Raw genomic sequence first — 15,277 nt, 5'->3', positions numbered from 1 at the left:
CAGGGACCAGGGTGGGCTTTGTCTCTGTTGAGTGCCTCGGGCTCTTGCTTGGCTGTGGTGGAGACTGAGAGAGGAGGGGAGGGGAGGGAGGAGCCTGTTGTCCTTGCTCCTGAACGTGGGTGTTTGGATGGGCTTTTTGGGAACCTGGGCCAGGGGAGGGAGATGAGGGGTAAAATGACAGTTTTTTTTGACTTAAATCTTAAAAGTTTTGTCACAGTTGCCCTTACTAGAGAAGTAAGAGGCCTGCCAGGAGTGGGTCACCAGGTGGCAGCCCATGGCTCAAGAGTGGGGGCTCCTAAGGGTCCTCGTGGTGAACTGATGCCCCATTTTGGAGAGCGTTTCTGGCTTATTTTTTCTCCTTCAGATAACCCAGCCTCCCCTGACACCTGCATGTTTCTGGAACCTTCCAAGTCTCTGTTTGCCAGACTCAGCCTCTTTGCAGAGTCTTCCTTCTGCAGCATGGGTCTGGGGTGCAGAGCCCCGTTCCCCTGTAAATGCTGCCTATGAGCTGGGGAATATGTCGAGGGGAATTATGAACTGCTTGGTTAATAAATACAAATGTGCTGGACTCGTGGTGTCAGGGGGATATGCTGAGGCACACAGGCGTCCCTCTGTGGTTTCTGACGTCATGGGAACTTCATGCTGGCTGCAGAATCTTCCTCTTCCTTCCTGGAGGGTCAGACTCTTTGGCAAGAGGGAGGACCAGGAATGGATCCGTCCTTGTGCCTGCCTCTTTCAGCTGCTGTGGCGGCCACCTCTTCCCCACCTCCTGGCCAGGCCAGGCTGGCTGCTCCTTCAGGCACCCCTGCCTCCCATCCGCCCTCTCTTCCCTCACTCTGCCTGCCATGCAGAGGGCTGTCGGATACCTGGGTTTGGTCATACCCACCTTGGTCCTCTTGCAAATTGACCCTTTCCTCATCTCTTTTAGCTCTGCTGGTGGCAGGTGCAGACCACGTGTCCTGTGGGGGGGGCCTGGGGGAGAAGGGGTGGGCCTGGAGGGGTGGGGTCAAGGTGCTGCTGCTGTTTATCTGAGCCCGAGTGAACCCCTGTGCTGGAGAGGCGCTCTGAGGCTCCTGGGGAGTCGGTGGGAATGACACCAGAAGCTCAGGTGGAGATCTTATCTTCCTGAGGCGGCGGGATTTGGTGGGCGACAGGAATTAGGCCCCCTTTTTTTAGCTGTGGGAGAAAGAGGGGTGGCTGTGGGTGGGTGGGCATGGAATGTTATATTTTCCTAGCAGGCCTTGAGGGCCAAGGGGGAACCCTGTCTCTGGCACTTGCATATGCCTGTTTGTATGTTTGCACCCCAGGCAGATGTTGTAGCTTGGTCCCCAAGTGCCTGCGTGTGTGTTGCATGTGTGTATGCGTGTGTGTGTGTGTGTGTGTGTATGTGTGTGTATGCATGCATGGGTGTGACTTTGCTGCAGGGGAGGAGGGATGAGCTCCCAGCCAGCCCCTGCCTCTTCAGCTTGTGGCTTCTTTTTTTCAGATGAAGACTGGCCCATTTGCAGAGCACTCCAACCAGCTGTGGAACATCAGCGCTGTCCCTTCCTGGTCCAAAGTGAACCAGGGTCTCATCCGCATGTATAAGGCCGAGGTGAGTGGGGGCTGGCCAGTGTGCCTGTCCCTGCTGCCGCACTTAGTCCTGGGCTGGGGACAAAGCAAAATATGTGGGGCCTGGGGCTCCTGCTTCCTCCTACCCCACTGTTTTGCTCTGAATCTTAGGCCATCCCCTCTGATACTTGGGGCCTTGGAATCTCCCGTCTGGGGCATGGGCAGTCAGAGAAGCACCAGCCACCCCAGCCCTGAAAAGCTGCAGCCCAGCTCTGTCCTGATGAGCTTGGAGGCTGAGGCAAGGACCTGCTACGTGGGGAGTTGGGGTGATGGGGGCCTCTGTTCTCCCTTGTCAAGTGGCCGAAGGCTCCTCGAGGCTTAGGCAGCCTGAGTCTGGCTCTCCCATGGCATACCTGGGAAGGGTCTTACCCTTTGGAGGCATCTCTGAAGTGCTGCCTTCAAATGTTAGTGTGTATGATCGCTGAGTGGTGGGAGGTCTGAGGGTAGGCCAGGAATTGGCATTTTTATGGACCCCTTCAGAGATTTTGATGCAAATGGTTTTCCCTGCTCTCAAATCAGATGCGGAGGAGAGGAGAGCCGAGGTTTCCTGGAGCTCCCCCTGCTGGCAGGCAGCCGAGGGTGTCTCCTGCCCTCTTGGCAGTGTTCTCCCAGCCAAGGAGGTGGCCTTTTCCCTCTTGCAAGTGGGGAGGAGACATTTTATTTCTACCCTGTCCCTTCTGCTAGCTCCTCCCACTTCCTGGGAAGACTAATTCTAGAACTGCTTGACCTTGGCCAGGGAACGGCTGGATGTGAAGTTCCACACCTGGATTGATGGGTCCCTGAAGTCCCTTCTTTCTGTCCTCAGGCTGGTCCTGGTGACTAGTTCATGGCCTCAGACACTGTCCTGTGGGCATCATCTCTTGACTCCTGGCCAGCCTTCTCTTCTGGGAAGGGTTGCTTCAGGTCTTCATTGGACCCAAAGCTTCCTGGATCCCATCAGCAGAGGCGGGACAATGGGGAAGGGTGCCAGAGGCCAGTGGGGTGGGGGAGCACAGATACTTCCAGTTGGCTTGGCTCCCTGCACTCAGTCCTGAAGGGGTTAACGAGGCTTGAACTGAGCAGGCCCGGCCCTCTCTCCCTTCCGCCCCCTCCCCCTTTGGTCCCCTTCCTCTGGACCTCACATCCTGTGTTTAGGTTCCAACCCACATACCTCTCTAATCTGAGAGGCCTGAGAGCCTGTTGGCTGGAGCTGCCTAGGCTCCTTCCGGCCGCAGCTGGCCACCCCCGGCTCTCCACTCCTCTGCCGTGGGTCACTGCCCTCTGGTGTCCTGGTGTTCCTGACAACCCCACCCCCGCCTGTCCCACAGTGGGGACCTCTCACTCTACTGTGCCCCCCCCCCCCCCACCGCTCAGGGTGTCTGAGCATATGAGAGGTGCACAGCGCCCTCCAGCCTCCTCCCGACCCCAACCCTTGTGTGCCAAAGAGAGGACTCTGGCTGCCTTCCCTGCTTGGTACCTGAAGTACTCTACAAGCCTCTTAATTCAAGTGACTCTAAACTTCTCTTGACTCAGGCTCTAAGGCCCAAAGGATAGGGTTAGAGACCCTGTCCCCTTCTCTTACCTGCCCTTCCAGAGACAAAAGAACTCCGGGCTGCCAGAGGATGAGGGAGGAGCATATTCGGATTGAAAATGGTGTGGCAGGAACACAGGGATGGTCCGCTGTGCACAGGCTGTCGGGGTCTCCGTGGGGTCTGAGCCACAGGGTGGCGAACACAAGGACACTGAAAATGACCAGCTCAGGACAAGGGGCTCTCTAGTAATCACAAAGTGGCCTTCCTGTGGCAGGCGCTGTGTGGGGAAGGGGACAGGCTCCTGTGTAGGGTGACGCTGGAACTCACTGACTTTAAGATCACCAAGTCAGGCCAAGCGCGGTGGCTCGTGCCTGTAATCCCAGCACTTTGGGAGGCCGAGGCTGGCAGATCACGAGATCAGGAGATCGAGACCATCCTGGCTAACACAGTGAAACCCCATCTCTACTAAAAATATAAAAAATTAGCCAGGCGTGGTGGCAGGTGCCTGTAGTCCCAGCTACTCAGGAGGCTGAGGCAGGAGAATGGCATGAACCTGGGAGGTGGAGCTTGCAGTGAGCTGAGATGATGCCACTGCACTCCAGCCTGAGTGACATAGTGAGACTGTCTCAAAAAAAAAAAAAAAAAAAAAGATCAAGTCTTCGCCTGTAATCCCAGCACTTTGAGAGGCTGAGGCGGGTGAATCACTTGAGGCCAGGAGTTCGAGACCAACCTGGGCAACATGGTGAAACGCCGTCTCTACTAAAAATATGAAAATTAGCTGGGTGTGGTGGCTCATGCCTGTGGTCCCAGCTACTTGGGAGGCTGAGACGGGAGAATCGCTTGAACCTGGGAGGCAGAGGTTGCAGTGAGTCGAGATCATACCGCTGCACTCCAGCCTGGGCAACAGAGTGAGACTCCATCTCAAAGAAAAAAAAAAAAAAGATCACTGGCTGGGTGCGGTGGCTCACGCCTATAATCCCAGCACTTTGGGAGGCCAAGGCAGGTAGATCACCTGAGGTCAGGAGTTCGTGACCAGCCTGGCCAACATGGTGAAACACTGTCTCTACTAAAAATACAAAAGTTAGCCTGGCATCATGATGCGCACCTGTAATTCCAGCTACTCAGGAGGCTGAGGCAGGAGAATCACTTGAATTTGGGAGGTGGAGATTGCAGAGAGCCGAGATCGTGCCACTGCACTCCAGCCTGGGCAACAGAGCGAGACTCCATCTTTGAGAAAGAAAAAAAAGAAAAAATCACCAAGTCTTTGCAGTGTTCAGGGCTTATTGGCAACTTACTAGCAAGTAGCCCTTAGTCCCGAAGGGCCCATGGGCTAGCATTTTGTCTGCACAGAGTTCCAAGGAGAGGGCTTGCTTTCTCTGGCCAATTCTTAGACCCTAGGGAGGTCCTCCAAGGCCTGCCAGTCTTGCAGTCCAGGGGTACGTAGGAAGGCTGGGTCTTCAGTCAGAACTGGTTGATTGAGGGAAGTCAGCCTCCTGGGCTGCCACAGAAGTCTGACCAGCCTGGCAGTGGGTGGCCTCAGGATTTGGGTCTAACTGTCCCAGCTTTTCTGACCGAAGAACCAAGTGCTCTCAGGGGCCTTGTGTGGTTGGGGGGGCCTGTTTTTCCTGTGGGCCACGGCTGTGCAGTTGCTGCCTTCAGAAGGACCTTGTCAGAACTCAGGGAGTCCCTTCCCCAGCTTGAATCACTTCTGGCTGGAAGGTCAGGGGACAGGCTGAAGCCGCTGCTCCACCCAGGTACCTGGGAGGGCCTTGCTGGGAGAAAGGCCGGGCCGGAGGCTCCTCCTGCCCTGGAGCCTTAGGCTTCCTTGGCCCAGCTCCTGGCCTCTCCTGTGGTTCTGAGGGGGCTGACTCTGGGGTCCTGTAGGCAGAATGGAAAGAACCCCTGCCTCCACCCCTTCTGGCCTTGCAACTTCTCCTGTGGGAGATAGAGGGAGATTGACCTTTGACCCCTTCAGGAATTCCAGGGCCCTGGGGGGTGGGAGAGCTCTTATGACCACTTCCCGGATGACATAAGCACCATGGCAGCTGCCTTGGCCTCTGGCCTGGATCTGCGGCTGCTCCCCCTCCCGCCCAGGGACCACCTCCCGCTCCCTCTGCTCCCCGCATTCTGTGCCTCAGAGCCAGGATCCTCGCTGTGGCCAGAGCTCTGCTCCCCACTCCACCATAAACTTGGTTTCCATCCTTCTTTCCCTCCGTCTTGGCGCCTCTTTGACCCACTCGTCACCCCCGTGCCTCTTCCTCCTATGTTCTACAGCTGGTTTTTGAGGAGAGGGAACCTGGGCCAGTCATAGCACCCATTTGTCTCTCTAAGTGAGTTGGAGGTTGAGACCACAGCCACAGAGTGAGACTGTTACTCTCTCTGAGGCCATAAGTCTTGTTCCACCCCAGCCAGGAGGTGCCTAACATACTCTGATTGTTTCTGTGGCCAAAGGTGTGGGAGGAGGCCCTGGTCAGTCTTGGCAGACCCAACCCTCGCATGCCCACAGCGGCTCCTGTGAGAGCTAGCGTCCAGGTGTGGCGGGCATGGGGGTGCTGTCGTGGGAGCTGCAGCTGGAAGCTGGGGTCGGCTGCCTGTGGACCAGCCTAGCTTCTGTGACAGGCTCTGTCGCTTGCTCTCCAGCTCTGCTTCTCTGCTAGGAGCCTGGCTGGGCTGGGCTCAGGGAGTTGGGCCTCCCCCCTGCTCAGCCATTCCCCTGTTCAGCACTCTTTTTCCCCCTGCCCCCCACACAGGCTGCTGGGAATTGCCCAGGAGTGGGGGGAACTCAATGTCAGCTGCTTCTTATTGTCTCACTCTGAAGTGCCAAGATGCCTTTTTCAGTCCAGAGAACTGGAAACTGAAGAAAACAGGCTCTGGGGCCCGGCCTCAGCCTCTTAGGCTTATGTTCAAATGTCCCCATGTCTCTTCTCTAGAACCAGGACCTGGGCTGGGAGGGGCATCCCCAGTGATCAGGAGGGTTCTTTTCACCTCAGGTTCCCAACTTCCCTCTCTCGGCCAAGTGATGTCACTTGGCTGCCTCTTCTCGGTTTCTACCTTGTAGGTTTGGGCTGCCTTTTCTCTCTCTCTCTCACGTGGGTCTCATTGTTGTGGAGTGGGTATTTTGGGATAGAAGGAGTGGGGCCACTTCCTGGACCTGGGATGGACACCTGGGAGCTGCTGCAGTTGTTGGGGTCCCGGCAGGGGTGTGGTGTGGCCCTCACCACTCTGCTCACCTGCTCCTTCCTCACAGTGCCTGGAGAAGTTCCCTGTGATCCAGCACTTCAAGTTCGGGAGCCTGCTGCCCATCCATCCTGTCACGTCGGGCTAGGAGGGGCTGAGCCGAAGAGCCACCCAGGCCACAGTTCCTGTGCCTGCCTTCCCCACCCCAGCAGTGGCCCCTCCCCATCCCCTCCCTCTGTTCGTCCCGTTTGATGAGAGGCTGTTTACTGGGGTGAGGTGGTGAGACGGGCTTGAGGGGGCTCGGAGCATAAGGCTTCAGGGCCCAAGTTGGGAGAAGTGACCAAAGTGTAGCCGGTTTCCTGAGCTCCCCTGTGCTGGACTGACCAGAAGAGAGGGTCTAGGGCCCGGACACTCAGCCACCCTCTCCTCTTCCTGGCCTCTTCTCCCTTTGCTCCTGTCCAGTCTGGTTTTGAGAGCAGGGGCTGTTCTGCAGCACTGCAGGGAGGGGAGGGGAGATACCCTGCTGCTTCCATTGCTTTTCCTTTCCCGGAGTCAATGCCTTTCTAAGGGTTGGAGCTGCTCCTTGCAGGGGCAGGTCAGTTTCCCAGGCCGTGCTGGGGTGGCCATCTATGCTAGGGCTGGAAGCTGAGGCTGGCTGCCAGCCATGGGCTGGGGTGAGGGTGGGTGGGGTGGGGTGGTGGAGAGGCCTTAGCTGTCCTGGCTGGTGCCCCTCCCAGGCTCCTTTTCACCCTGCCCCCTGGGCCTGAGGCCCCCTGTGTCCACGCCTCCTCCTGGCTCTTCTGTTCTCTAGCCCTTGACTTTGCTGGGTTTCCTGGCTGTAGCCACATCTCTCCCGCTCCCCAAGGGTAGCATAGCCAATGGAAGCTGCCCTTTGGGTAGGCGCTGGGCTCCTGGGAGGGCCCAGCTGATGGGGTGAGGCACGTCTTTCCAGAACCTTCCCTGGCAGGGAGGGGGGTGGCAGAAACTCAGGAAGGGGCTTGGGGCCCATTGTATCTGGAGAGCCTGGATTCCTTTTGGCAGTCTTAGGCCCGGCCGCTTCTGCTACCTTTGCACTGCTGCGAGTTTCACCCTGGGACCGTGGGCCCTGCTTCCCTATTCCCCTGGGTGGTGGGTGGGCCCAGAAGGTGGCGGTCCCACGCCTTGTCCTCCCACCTCCCTGAACTGTCCATTGCCTTTATTGGGTGAGGTAAGTGACTGCCTCCCAAGCCCCGGCTTTGGCTCTGAGGATGGGCCCAGAGGGGGCTGGGCAGGCCCATTGAGGGCCACCAATTGAGGTTTCTCCTAGGGCTGTTCCTGGGCCTGCCTCTTACAGGCTCATCCCCCAGGCCTGCCCTTCTCCACTGCCCCCTCCTGTGTCTGGGTCCACACACCCTTCGGGAAGGGGGAGCACTGAGAAGCACAACACAGGGGCTTGGCCTAGAATCCGGTGATGATCTGGGCAGAGGCTGGGTCAGGAGTCCCAAAGGTCAGTGACAGTTTCTCAGAAGAGGCCCAGCGTCCACCTCTCTCCCAGGGCCAGACACCCCTTCCTGGCTCCCCCATCCCCCTTTGGGCTCCCAACCCCTTGCACCCTCATTGCTGTTCGGATTAAAGCCTCTGTTTTGCACCTGTTACCTGTGTGAGGTATGTCTTTTCATGTCACATGTTTAGCCCATCTCTGCATGACTGACCTCCATCAGGTCCCCTTTCCTCAGGCCACAGTGCCTGATACTTGAGCTGTTTCAGTTTGGGTTGAACCTTTCCTGGGTTTAAATCCCAGCTGTCTGCAGCCCCAGCTGCAAGGTTGTAAGTTACTGAAGCCTCTGAGCCCCAGCTTCCTCATTCACAAAATGAGGACAGTAACAGGGTGACTGCCAGGAGTGGACAGCAGATGTGAAGTTCTCAGGTTAGGGCCTGGCACATAGCATATCCTGGGTGTTTGCTGCAGCTGTGCTTGGTGAAGGGGCCCCTCTGGACTCCCGGCTTAGCACCAAGCTGGCCAGGGAGCCTTTGGATGGGCTTTGACAGTGGAACATGCACCTGTGGTTTATGAGGGGGTGGCCCTCTATTCTCCCTTCTCTGCCCCTCCTGTCCCTGCTGGGCTGGAGTTGGGGGTCTTAGGCTGCCGTGCCCCAGACTTCCTTAAGACACTCTTGCTCAGAGAACAAGGGTCCTTTACCTTTCTCTTGCTCATAGAGGCCTTGCACGGACTGGAAAGCTTCAGCCCCTCAACACCTTGCGCCACCTTGGAGCCTGGTGACCAGCAGCCCTGTCTGGAGTCAGGCACACCCGAGTTCAAACCGAGCAGCTGCTCCTTACTCACCAGGAGTAGGAGGGTCCTGATGGTTGACTTCATCTCTCTGAGCCTTGGCTTCCTGATCTGAAAAATGGGCTTAATGACGTTCCTATCGTTGGTCTTGAGGATTCCTTCATTTCACAAATAGTAGCTGCATGTTCCTCAAGACTGCAGTGCATCCAAATATGACTGTTAGGTAGTGGGTGGATTACGGAGAAAATAACCTTAGAAAATTACAGAAGGCATTGATGGGGGCGGGGCAGGGGGTTACTTGCCTAGAAGGTCCTGTGAGCTGATACCCCGAGGACAAGAAAGAGCCGCTACAGAGAGCTCAGGCCCGGGCCCAGAGGGCTAGGGTTGGGTGGAGGGGCCAGACTTTTAGGCTGGGGCCTTGGCGGGCTCTGCTGAGTTTGGACAATGTTCTATGGGAAGGTGCTGGAGGGTTTTGTTGGGGAGAAGGGGAGACAGGACCATTTGGGAGGCTGTAGCTGTGATTGGGCACAGGGATGGTGGTGGCCTGGGTGAGGGTTCAGAGTAGGGTGGTGGGAAGTGGTCCAATTTAGGCTGCATTTGGTATCGCTAACAGGAAGGGAGTTACGACAGGGAGCTGAGCAGCCAAGAACCCCAATTATTATATGGCTGGGTGCCATTTCCTGGGGTGGGGGGCCCTGAGGGATAGGAATTGCTGTGGGGGCACGGAACTGCCTGTTAGCTTCTAAGAGGAGGTGCTGAGGAGGAGGGCGCTGGGGTGGGCTTCTGAAGAGGATGGAGGTGGCGGGCATGGTGACGAGGCATAGTGCCAAATGGGTGGAACATGCAGATAAGAGGAGAGGGCCGGCTTCTGCACAGAGGAGGAGGGTGGGGTGTGGGCAGGGGACCCTAAGCTTCAAATACAAGGAGCATTGGCCCTGGGTGGGCTTCCGTGGGGTAGTGGAGGGGTGAGCAGGGATGAGAACATGGGCGGCACCCTGTGAGGTCTGCTTGGCGTGGCACAGGCCCCCAGCATAGGAGGAAGATGTGGAGGGATGGTCTGTGGTCTGCTGCCTGAGGTGGACACTGGTGAGACATCACTTGCTTCTCTTCTGAGTTTCACTGTGGCGGGAGTGGGGACGGGAGAGTGGGCAGGGTGGTGGCCAAGGGACTGCCTTGAAGGTGGGCTCTGGTCAGGCCAGCAAGGGGCTGCCTCCTGCTGTGTGCTGGGAAGGTCCAGGAGAGTGGGAGGCTGAAGTAAGCGAGGTTCTGAGAAGGTATACTGGGGGCCTTCTGGGGTAGGCGGCTGCAGCGGGATGCTCGTTTCTCCCTGTGGGAGCAAGGGAGACCCTGCACCGATTTGGTGGTGGGTTGGGCTGGGTTTATTTTTACAGGGAAATGTAAGGCACAAGGGGCAGTGAGAGTACACTGAGGGCGTGGGTGTGGGCTTCTGGGCAGGGCGGGAGCCCACTCAGGCCCTGGGAGATGGGCCGTGGGGGCACACGCACCTGCAGCCCATGCTGAGCTCGGTGAAGGTTGGCCTGCTGCTGGCACTCCAGCAGCTCAGCGTGTCCGAAGGAAGCCCTCTGAGTGTGGGGGGGGCCGCAGAGCTGGAGGGCGGGTGTCATTTCCCAGCATCCTGGGCCACAGGAGCTCCAGAGGACAAGCTGAACTCAGCCGCCTGTGCTCCTTTTTGATTCGCCAGGGCAGAGGCCGCTTTGTTGCTCATGGGAGGTGAGAGGAAGAAGCCTTCCTGGGAGAAAAATCCCGGGCAGAGGTTGGGGTTGGAAGGAGAACAAAGCTCAGGGTTTGGTGTGCCCGAGATTTGGGCCTAAGTAAGGTGATATGTTTTTTTTTTTTTTTTTTTTTTTGAGACGGAGTCTTGCTCTGGTGCCCAGGCTGGAGTGCAGTGGCCGGATCTCAGCTCACTGCAAGCTCCGCCTCCCGGGTTCACGCCATTCTCCTGCCTCAGCCTCCCGAGTAGCTGGGACTACAGGCGCCCGCCACCTCGCCCGGCTAGTTTTTTGTATTTTTTAGTAGAGACGGAGTTTCACCGGGTTAGCCAGGATGGTCTCCATCTCCTGACCTCGTGATCCGCCCGTCTCGGCCTCCCAAAGTGCTGGGATTACAGGCTTGAGCCACCGCGCCCGGCCGATATGTTTTTCTTGAATCCCACAAGCATTAAGCATGTGTTATATACGTATGAGGTGTTGGAGGAATACGGAGATGAGAAAAAGGTAAGAATCTGCCTTCAAGAAACTTCCAGCTTACTGGGGAAACAGAGAGATGGAGAACTAGTTGCAAAGGAGGGTGGAAGGTGTTGCGGCTGGGTGGACTTCAGGTAAGCTCTGAAATACTCTGTGGAGGAGGTGGCGTGTGGGCATCCTCTCACCTGGGTGATGGGCACAGACCAAGGACGTGCTAGCAGGGCCATTGTGCACAGAGATGTGAAGAGGTGGCTGGCAGGGGACACAGCTGCAACAGCAGGTGGGGGCTGACCTGCAGAGGGCTTTAGCGCCAGCTCGGGGTCCAAGACCCCTGCCATGGATGCCCGTAGCACTCCACACACAGCCTTGACACTTGCCTAGCTGCATTTAATTCTCTACAAAATGCATTGCTTAAGGTTCGTCTTCCCTGCTAGAAGGTGAGCTGCAGGAGGGCAGGGACTGTCTGTCTTGCCCACTGCTGTATCCCAGTGCCCAGCAGAGACTGGCACACAGCAGGCACCCGGAAGCAGGAATCAGTGGTTCGGTGGGGAGTTGGTGGGGAGCTGGGGAAGTATTTAACTGGCGCCTCTGTGGTGTGTGTGAGACAAGGATTGGGATTTAGGAAACTCGTGGGCAGCTGGCTGGATGCTGGTGATGGGACTGGAGCCTTGGCACAGATAAGAGATGTTGAAGGCTCTGAGCAGCACAGAGAGAGGCCCTGGGCTGGGAAGCAGAGGGTGGAGGTAGGAGCTGGTGCTGAGGAAGAGTGAGGAGTTCTCGGTGACCCTAGGCACGTGCCTGAGAAGAGGACTCCGGGGGAAGGTAGCTCAGCCAAGGGTGCAGAGTTTGAGGAGCTCTGGTAGACATGTTGCATGGGCTGACTGGGAGGCTGGCAGGGCTGCCAGGCCCCAGGTGGAGTGGGGAATCTGGGGCCAAAGGGATTCCCAGAATCCTCTGCTGCGCCCTGCTTGTTCTCCAGCCTCAGGCCCTTGCCCACACCCTTGCTGTCAAGGTCCAGCCACCCTGGCTGCCTCTCTTCCTCACACTCCTGGAGCCGCTGATCAGTTTGGCCATGTTCGAAGAACCCTTTACCCCACTGGGGAGACCCTGGTCTTTCTTTGGGGCTCAGCTGAGGCTTTGCTCCCTATGAGAGGCCTCCCCTGGCCCCCTAGACTGGGGCTGGTGTCCTGGGCCTGCTTGCCTGGGTGTCCCTGCCCCACCCAGCACTCAGCCGTACCCCTGCTGTAGGGACACCAGGGTCTTTGTTGGGGAGGGGCAGCCACCTGGTTGGAATTTGGGGTGGTAGGGGGCTGTCTGCTCTGCAGACGTAGCTTCTCTTTCCTTGGGGTTCCTTGGTGGGGGCTGATGGAGAATCATGTGAGGCAGGCTAAGGCCCGCCACCTTGCACTCAGCACCTAGCTTTGCTGCTCCTGTGAGGCCAGAGACCTCATCTGTTCTATTTCCTGCTAGCCCTAGGAGGGTCCTATAGGCACTCGGTACATATCTGTGAAATGGCTGTGATAGTGGCGGGGGTCCTCGTGCAAGAGCATGATAGAGACACAGGAGGGGGCAGGTCGGCCCTGGAGAATCCGTGGTGAGAGGAAGCTGGGGCACGTGAGCAGAGTGGGCAGGGAGACTGGCCGCTGTTGCCCTGGTGCCAGGCAGCCAGCACTGGAGGTGGGTATGGGGCCTGTAAGAGGGCAGTTCTGAGTGCTGTGAAGCCAAGCGGAGGAGCAGTGGGCTGGAGAGAAAGGAGGGTGAGGTTGGCACAGTGGGGAGGAAGAAGGAGGCAGGTGGGCATGGGGGGGCCTGGGGTACCTGAGTGCCACTGCAGGCCAAGGGCGGAGGAAGGGAGCAGGGGAGAGGACCAGAGAGGCCCAGGTCAGGGTTGAGCCCGGAGGCTGGCTGGCTTTCATTCACTCAGCGGACACTGCTGGAGCCCTCTTGCTCTAGTCTGGGGACAAGTGTTGGGGCGCTGCGGTGAACAAGACTGGCAGCACCGTCCCTCCTGGAGCATTTTCCCTCCTGGACTTAGTCTAGCAGAACCTGGGAAGCACCCTATGTGTTCAGCAGTTGGGGATTGTTAGGGGCTGGAGGGAGCAGTCATACTATGGGCCGTCAGATGATGCGATTATCCATTTATTTGTGCGGATAATCTGTTATTAGTGGGGAAGGCAGCTGCAAAGACTGTAGGTGAAGGACAATGCTTTTTTGTAAAACAGAAATCTGCATTCTTGATCTGTCTGTCTGTCTGTCCATCTACATGAACACAGGCCCAGGTAGTCATGGGCTTATCTCTGGGTGGTGGGGATATGAGGGTTTTGGGAAATTCTTAATGCTTTTCCTGCTTCCAAGATAGTTATGAAAATGCCAACATGGTTGGGTGTGGTAGCTCACGCCTGTGATCCCAGCCCTTTGGGAGGCCAAGGCGGGTAGATCACGAGGTTAGGAGATTGAGACCATCCTGGCCAACATGGTGAAACCCTATCTCTACTAAAATACAAAAAATTAGCCGGGTATGGTGGTGCACGCCTGTAGTCCCAGCTACTTGGAAGGCTGAGGCAGGAGAATCAGTTGAATCTGGGAGGTGGAGGTTGCAGTGAGCTGAGCTTACACTATGTACTCCAGCCTGGGCGACAAAGCAAGACTCCGTCTCAAAAAAAGAAAATGCACAACATTACTGAACCACAAAAGAAAAAGTAGTGGCAGGTCAGTTTTCACCTTGCTTTATGTTTTTCATATTTGGTTTTTAAATCTTTCTACCATATCCACATAGTACTTTTGTAATAAGAAAAAAAAAAGGAAACTGAATAAAAAGATTTCGCCCCTAACAAGCACTGGAGGATGGTGCGTCCTCAGCAGAGAGGAGGGGGATTGTCCTTCCAGTCAGGAGGGAGAGGAAGGAGAGGGGCCTTGCTCAGATCTGTTGGAATAAAGAAGGGGAGGTGAGTTCTTGGTAGGTGCTTTGGCCCAGAGACCCCCTGAGAGGGAGTGAGCAGTTACGGCTCGTGGATTCAGGGAGTGAGAGCTGTTGGGGAAATAGTGTTTGAGAGTTCATGTGAGCTGGACCCAGGGAGAGGAGGCAGCTTGGATCCCGATTCCTCAGGGGGCCTTTGGACTGGGGAGAGTTGAGGTGGCCAGCAGTTCCCTGGCGGGCATCTGCAGCCTCCCTGGTGACCTCTGGGACCCAGCCTCTGTTCTCAGGACCCCAGCACACATGGGTTGGATCCAGAATTCAGTCCCAAAGTTGAGATGCTCTTTCTCCTGCCTGGGCGCTGGATGGGGGGTTTGGTGGTTATAAACCAAGGGACGAATGGTTCAGTTTCTCTCAGTGCTGGTGCTGCTGCTGGGAGTATTTTCCTGAATCACAGTGAAGAGGCAGAGCCCCTGATGGGTCCAGCTTCATCCCCCATCCTCCCCTGAGCAGGTGACATCAAGGGACACCTGGGACAACACCCAGGAGTAGACGGACCTGTGAGGATGCTCAGAGCTGTGGCGATGAGAGAGGTACTCCACAGTGGCTGCACGTGGCTGGAGCTCTGGGAGGCTCCCCCTCCTGGCAGAGCGGCTGGCTGTATCCCCAGTTCTGGCCCCAAGGCTGGGCCTTTGCTGGCATGTAGCAAGATCTCCTAGTCTGAGCCTGGACAGATTCCTTGACCCTCATTATTTGCCAGAGACAAAGTTGGGGCTTTTCAAAAGGAACGCTGCAAAGGCAGGCCAAGTGCAGCGCCTCATCATGGTAACTGGACCCAGCCCCAGGCAAGACGGTAAGGCAGGTGGGCTGCGGACGGACCAGCCTGCTCCTGCTTCCCACCTCTGCTTGGGGAGATTGGGCTTGGCCCTCTCTGGGCTGGCAGACTGCACACACCCTCTAGAGCCAGCTCCTACCCTCTGCAAGGGGTGGGGAGTGTGGTGACCGAGGTGCACGTGGGCTCTGGTGTGGCTCTTGCATTTCTCGCTGTGTGACCTTGAGCCATAACTGAACCCCATCTGAGCCTCAGTTTCCTTATGTATAAACAAGGTAAGTAAACATGGCCTTACGGGGTGGACGTACCAGCCACTGAATGGACACAGCCCAGGGCTTTGCCAGCACCGTCTCATTGAATCTCCGCAGGTCACCCTGCGAGGTGGGTATGTGGCAACCAAGCTACAGGGGAGGAATTCCTTGGTGGTAAGTGGGTTTCAGACCTGGGCCATCAGGCTCCAGCGTGGACATTTCTTTCTTTCTTTTTTTTCTTTCCTTGAGACAAGAGTCTTGCTCTGTCATCCAGGCTAGAGTGTAGTGGCACCATCTCTGCTCACTGCAACCCCCGCCTCCCGGGTTCCATCAATTCTCCTGCCTTAGCCTCCCAAGTAGCCAGGATTACTGGTGTGCACCACCACGCCCGGTTAATTTTGTATTTTTAGTAGAGACGGGGTTTCACCATGTTGACCAGGCTGGTCTGGAATTCCTGACCTCAGGTGATCCACCCGCCTTGGCCTCCCAAAGTGCTGGGATTACAGGC

The 15,277-nt window shown here is 57.0% G+C and overlaps 1 protein-coding gene across 7 annotated transcripts in view; it reads left to right on the top strand.

Moving 5' to 3' along the window:
• Nucleotides 1–15,277, top strand: part of PTPA (protein phosphatase 2 phosphatase activator) — a 62,723-nt gene that overhangs the window by 32,532 nt on the left and 14,914 nt on the right. For 3 of the 7 annotated variants that reach the window (XM_074016312.1, XM_005580661.5, XM_005580660.5), the window contains one exon: nucleotides 1,487–3,765. In XM_074016312.1, coding sequence (XP_073872413.1) covers nucleotides 1,487–1,933 — 447 coding nt within the window. In that variant the 3' untranslated portion in view covers nucleotides 1,934–3,765. Of the gene's footprint in view, nucleotides 1–1,486; nucleotides 3,766–6,369; nucleotides 7,934–15,277 lie in introns of those variants that run through there. The other 4 variants (XM_005580664.5, XM_005580663.5, XM_074016311.1 and 1 more) reach the window with 2 other exon arrangements.

This window comes from Macaca fascicularis, chromosome 15, assembly GCF_037993035.2.
Source record: "Macaca fascicularis isolate 582-1 chromosome 15, T2T-MFA8v1.1".
Lineage (NCBI taxonomy): Eukaryota > Metazoa > Chordata > Mammalia > Primates > Cercopithecidae > Macaca > Macaca fascicularis.
Note: the sequence above shows the minus strand (reverse complement) of the source record. Positions and strands in the feature narration are given on the sequence as shown.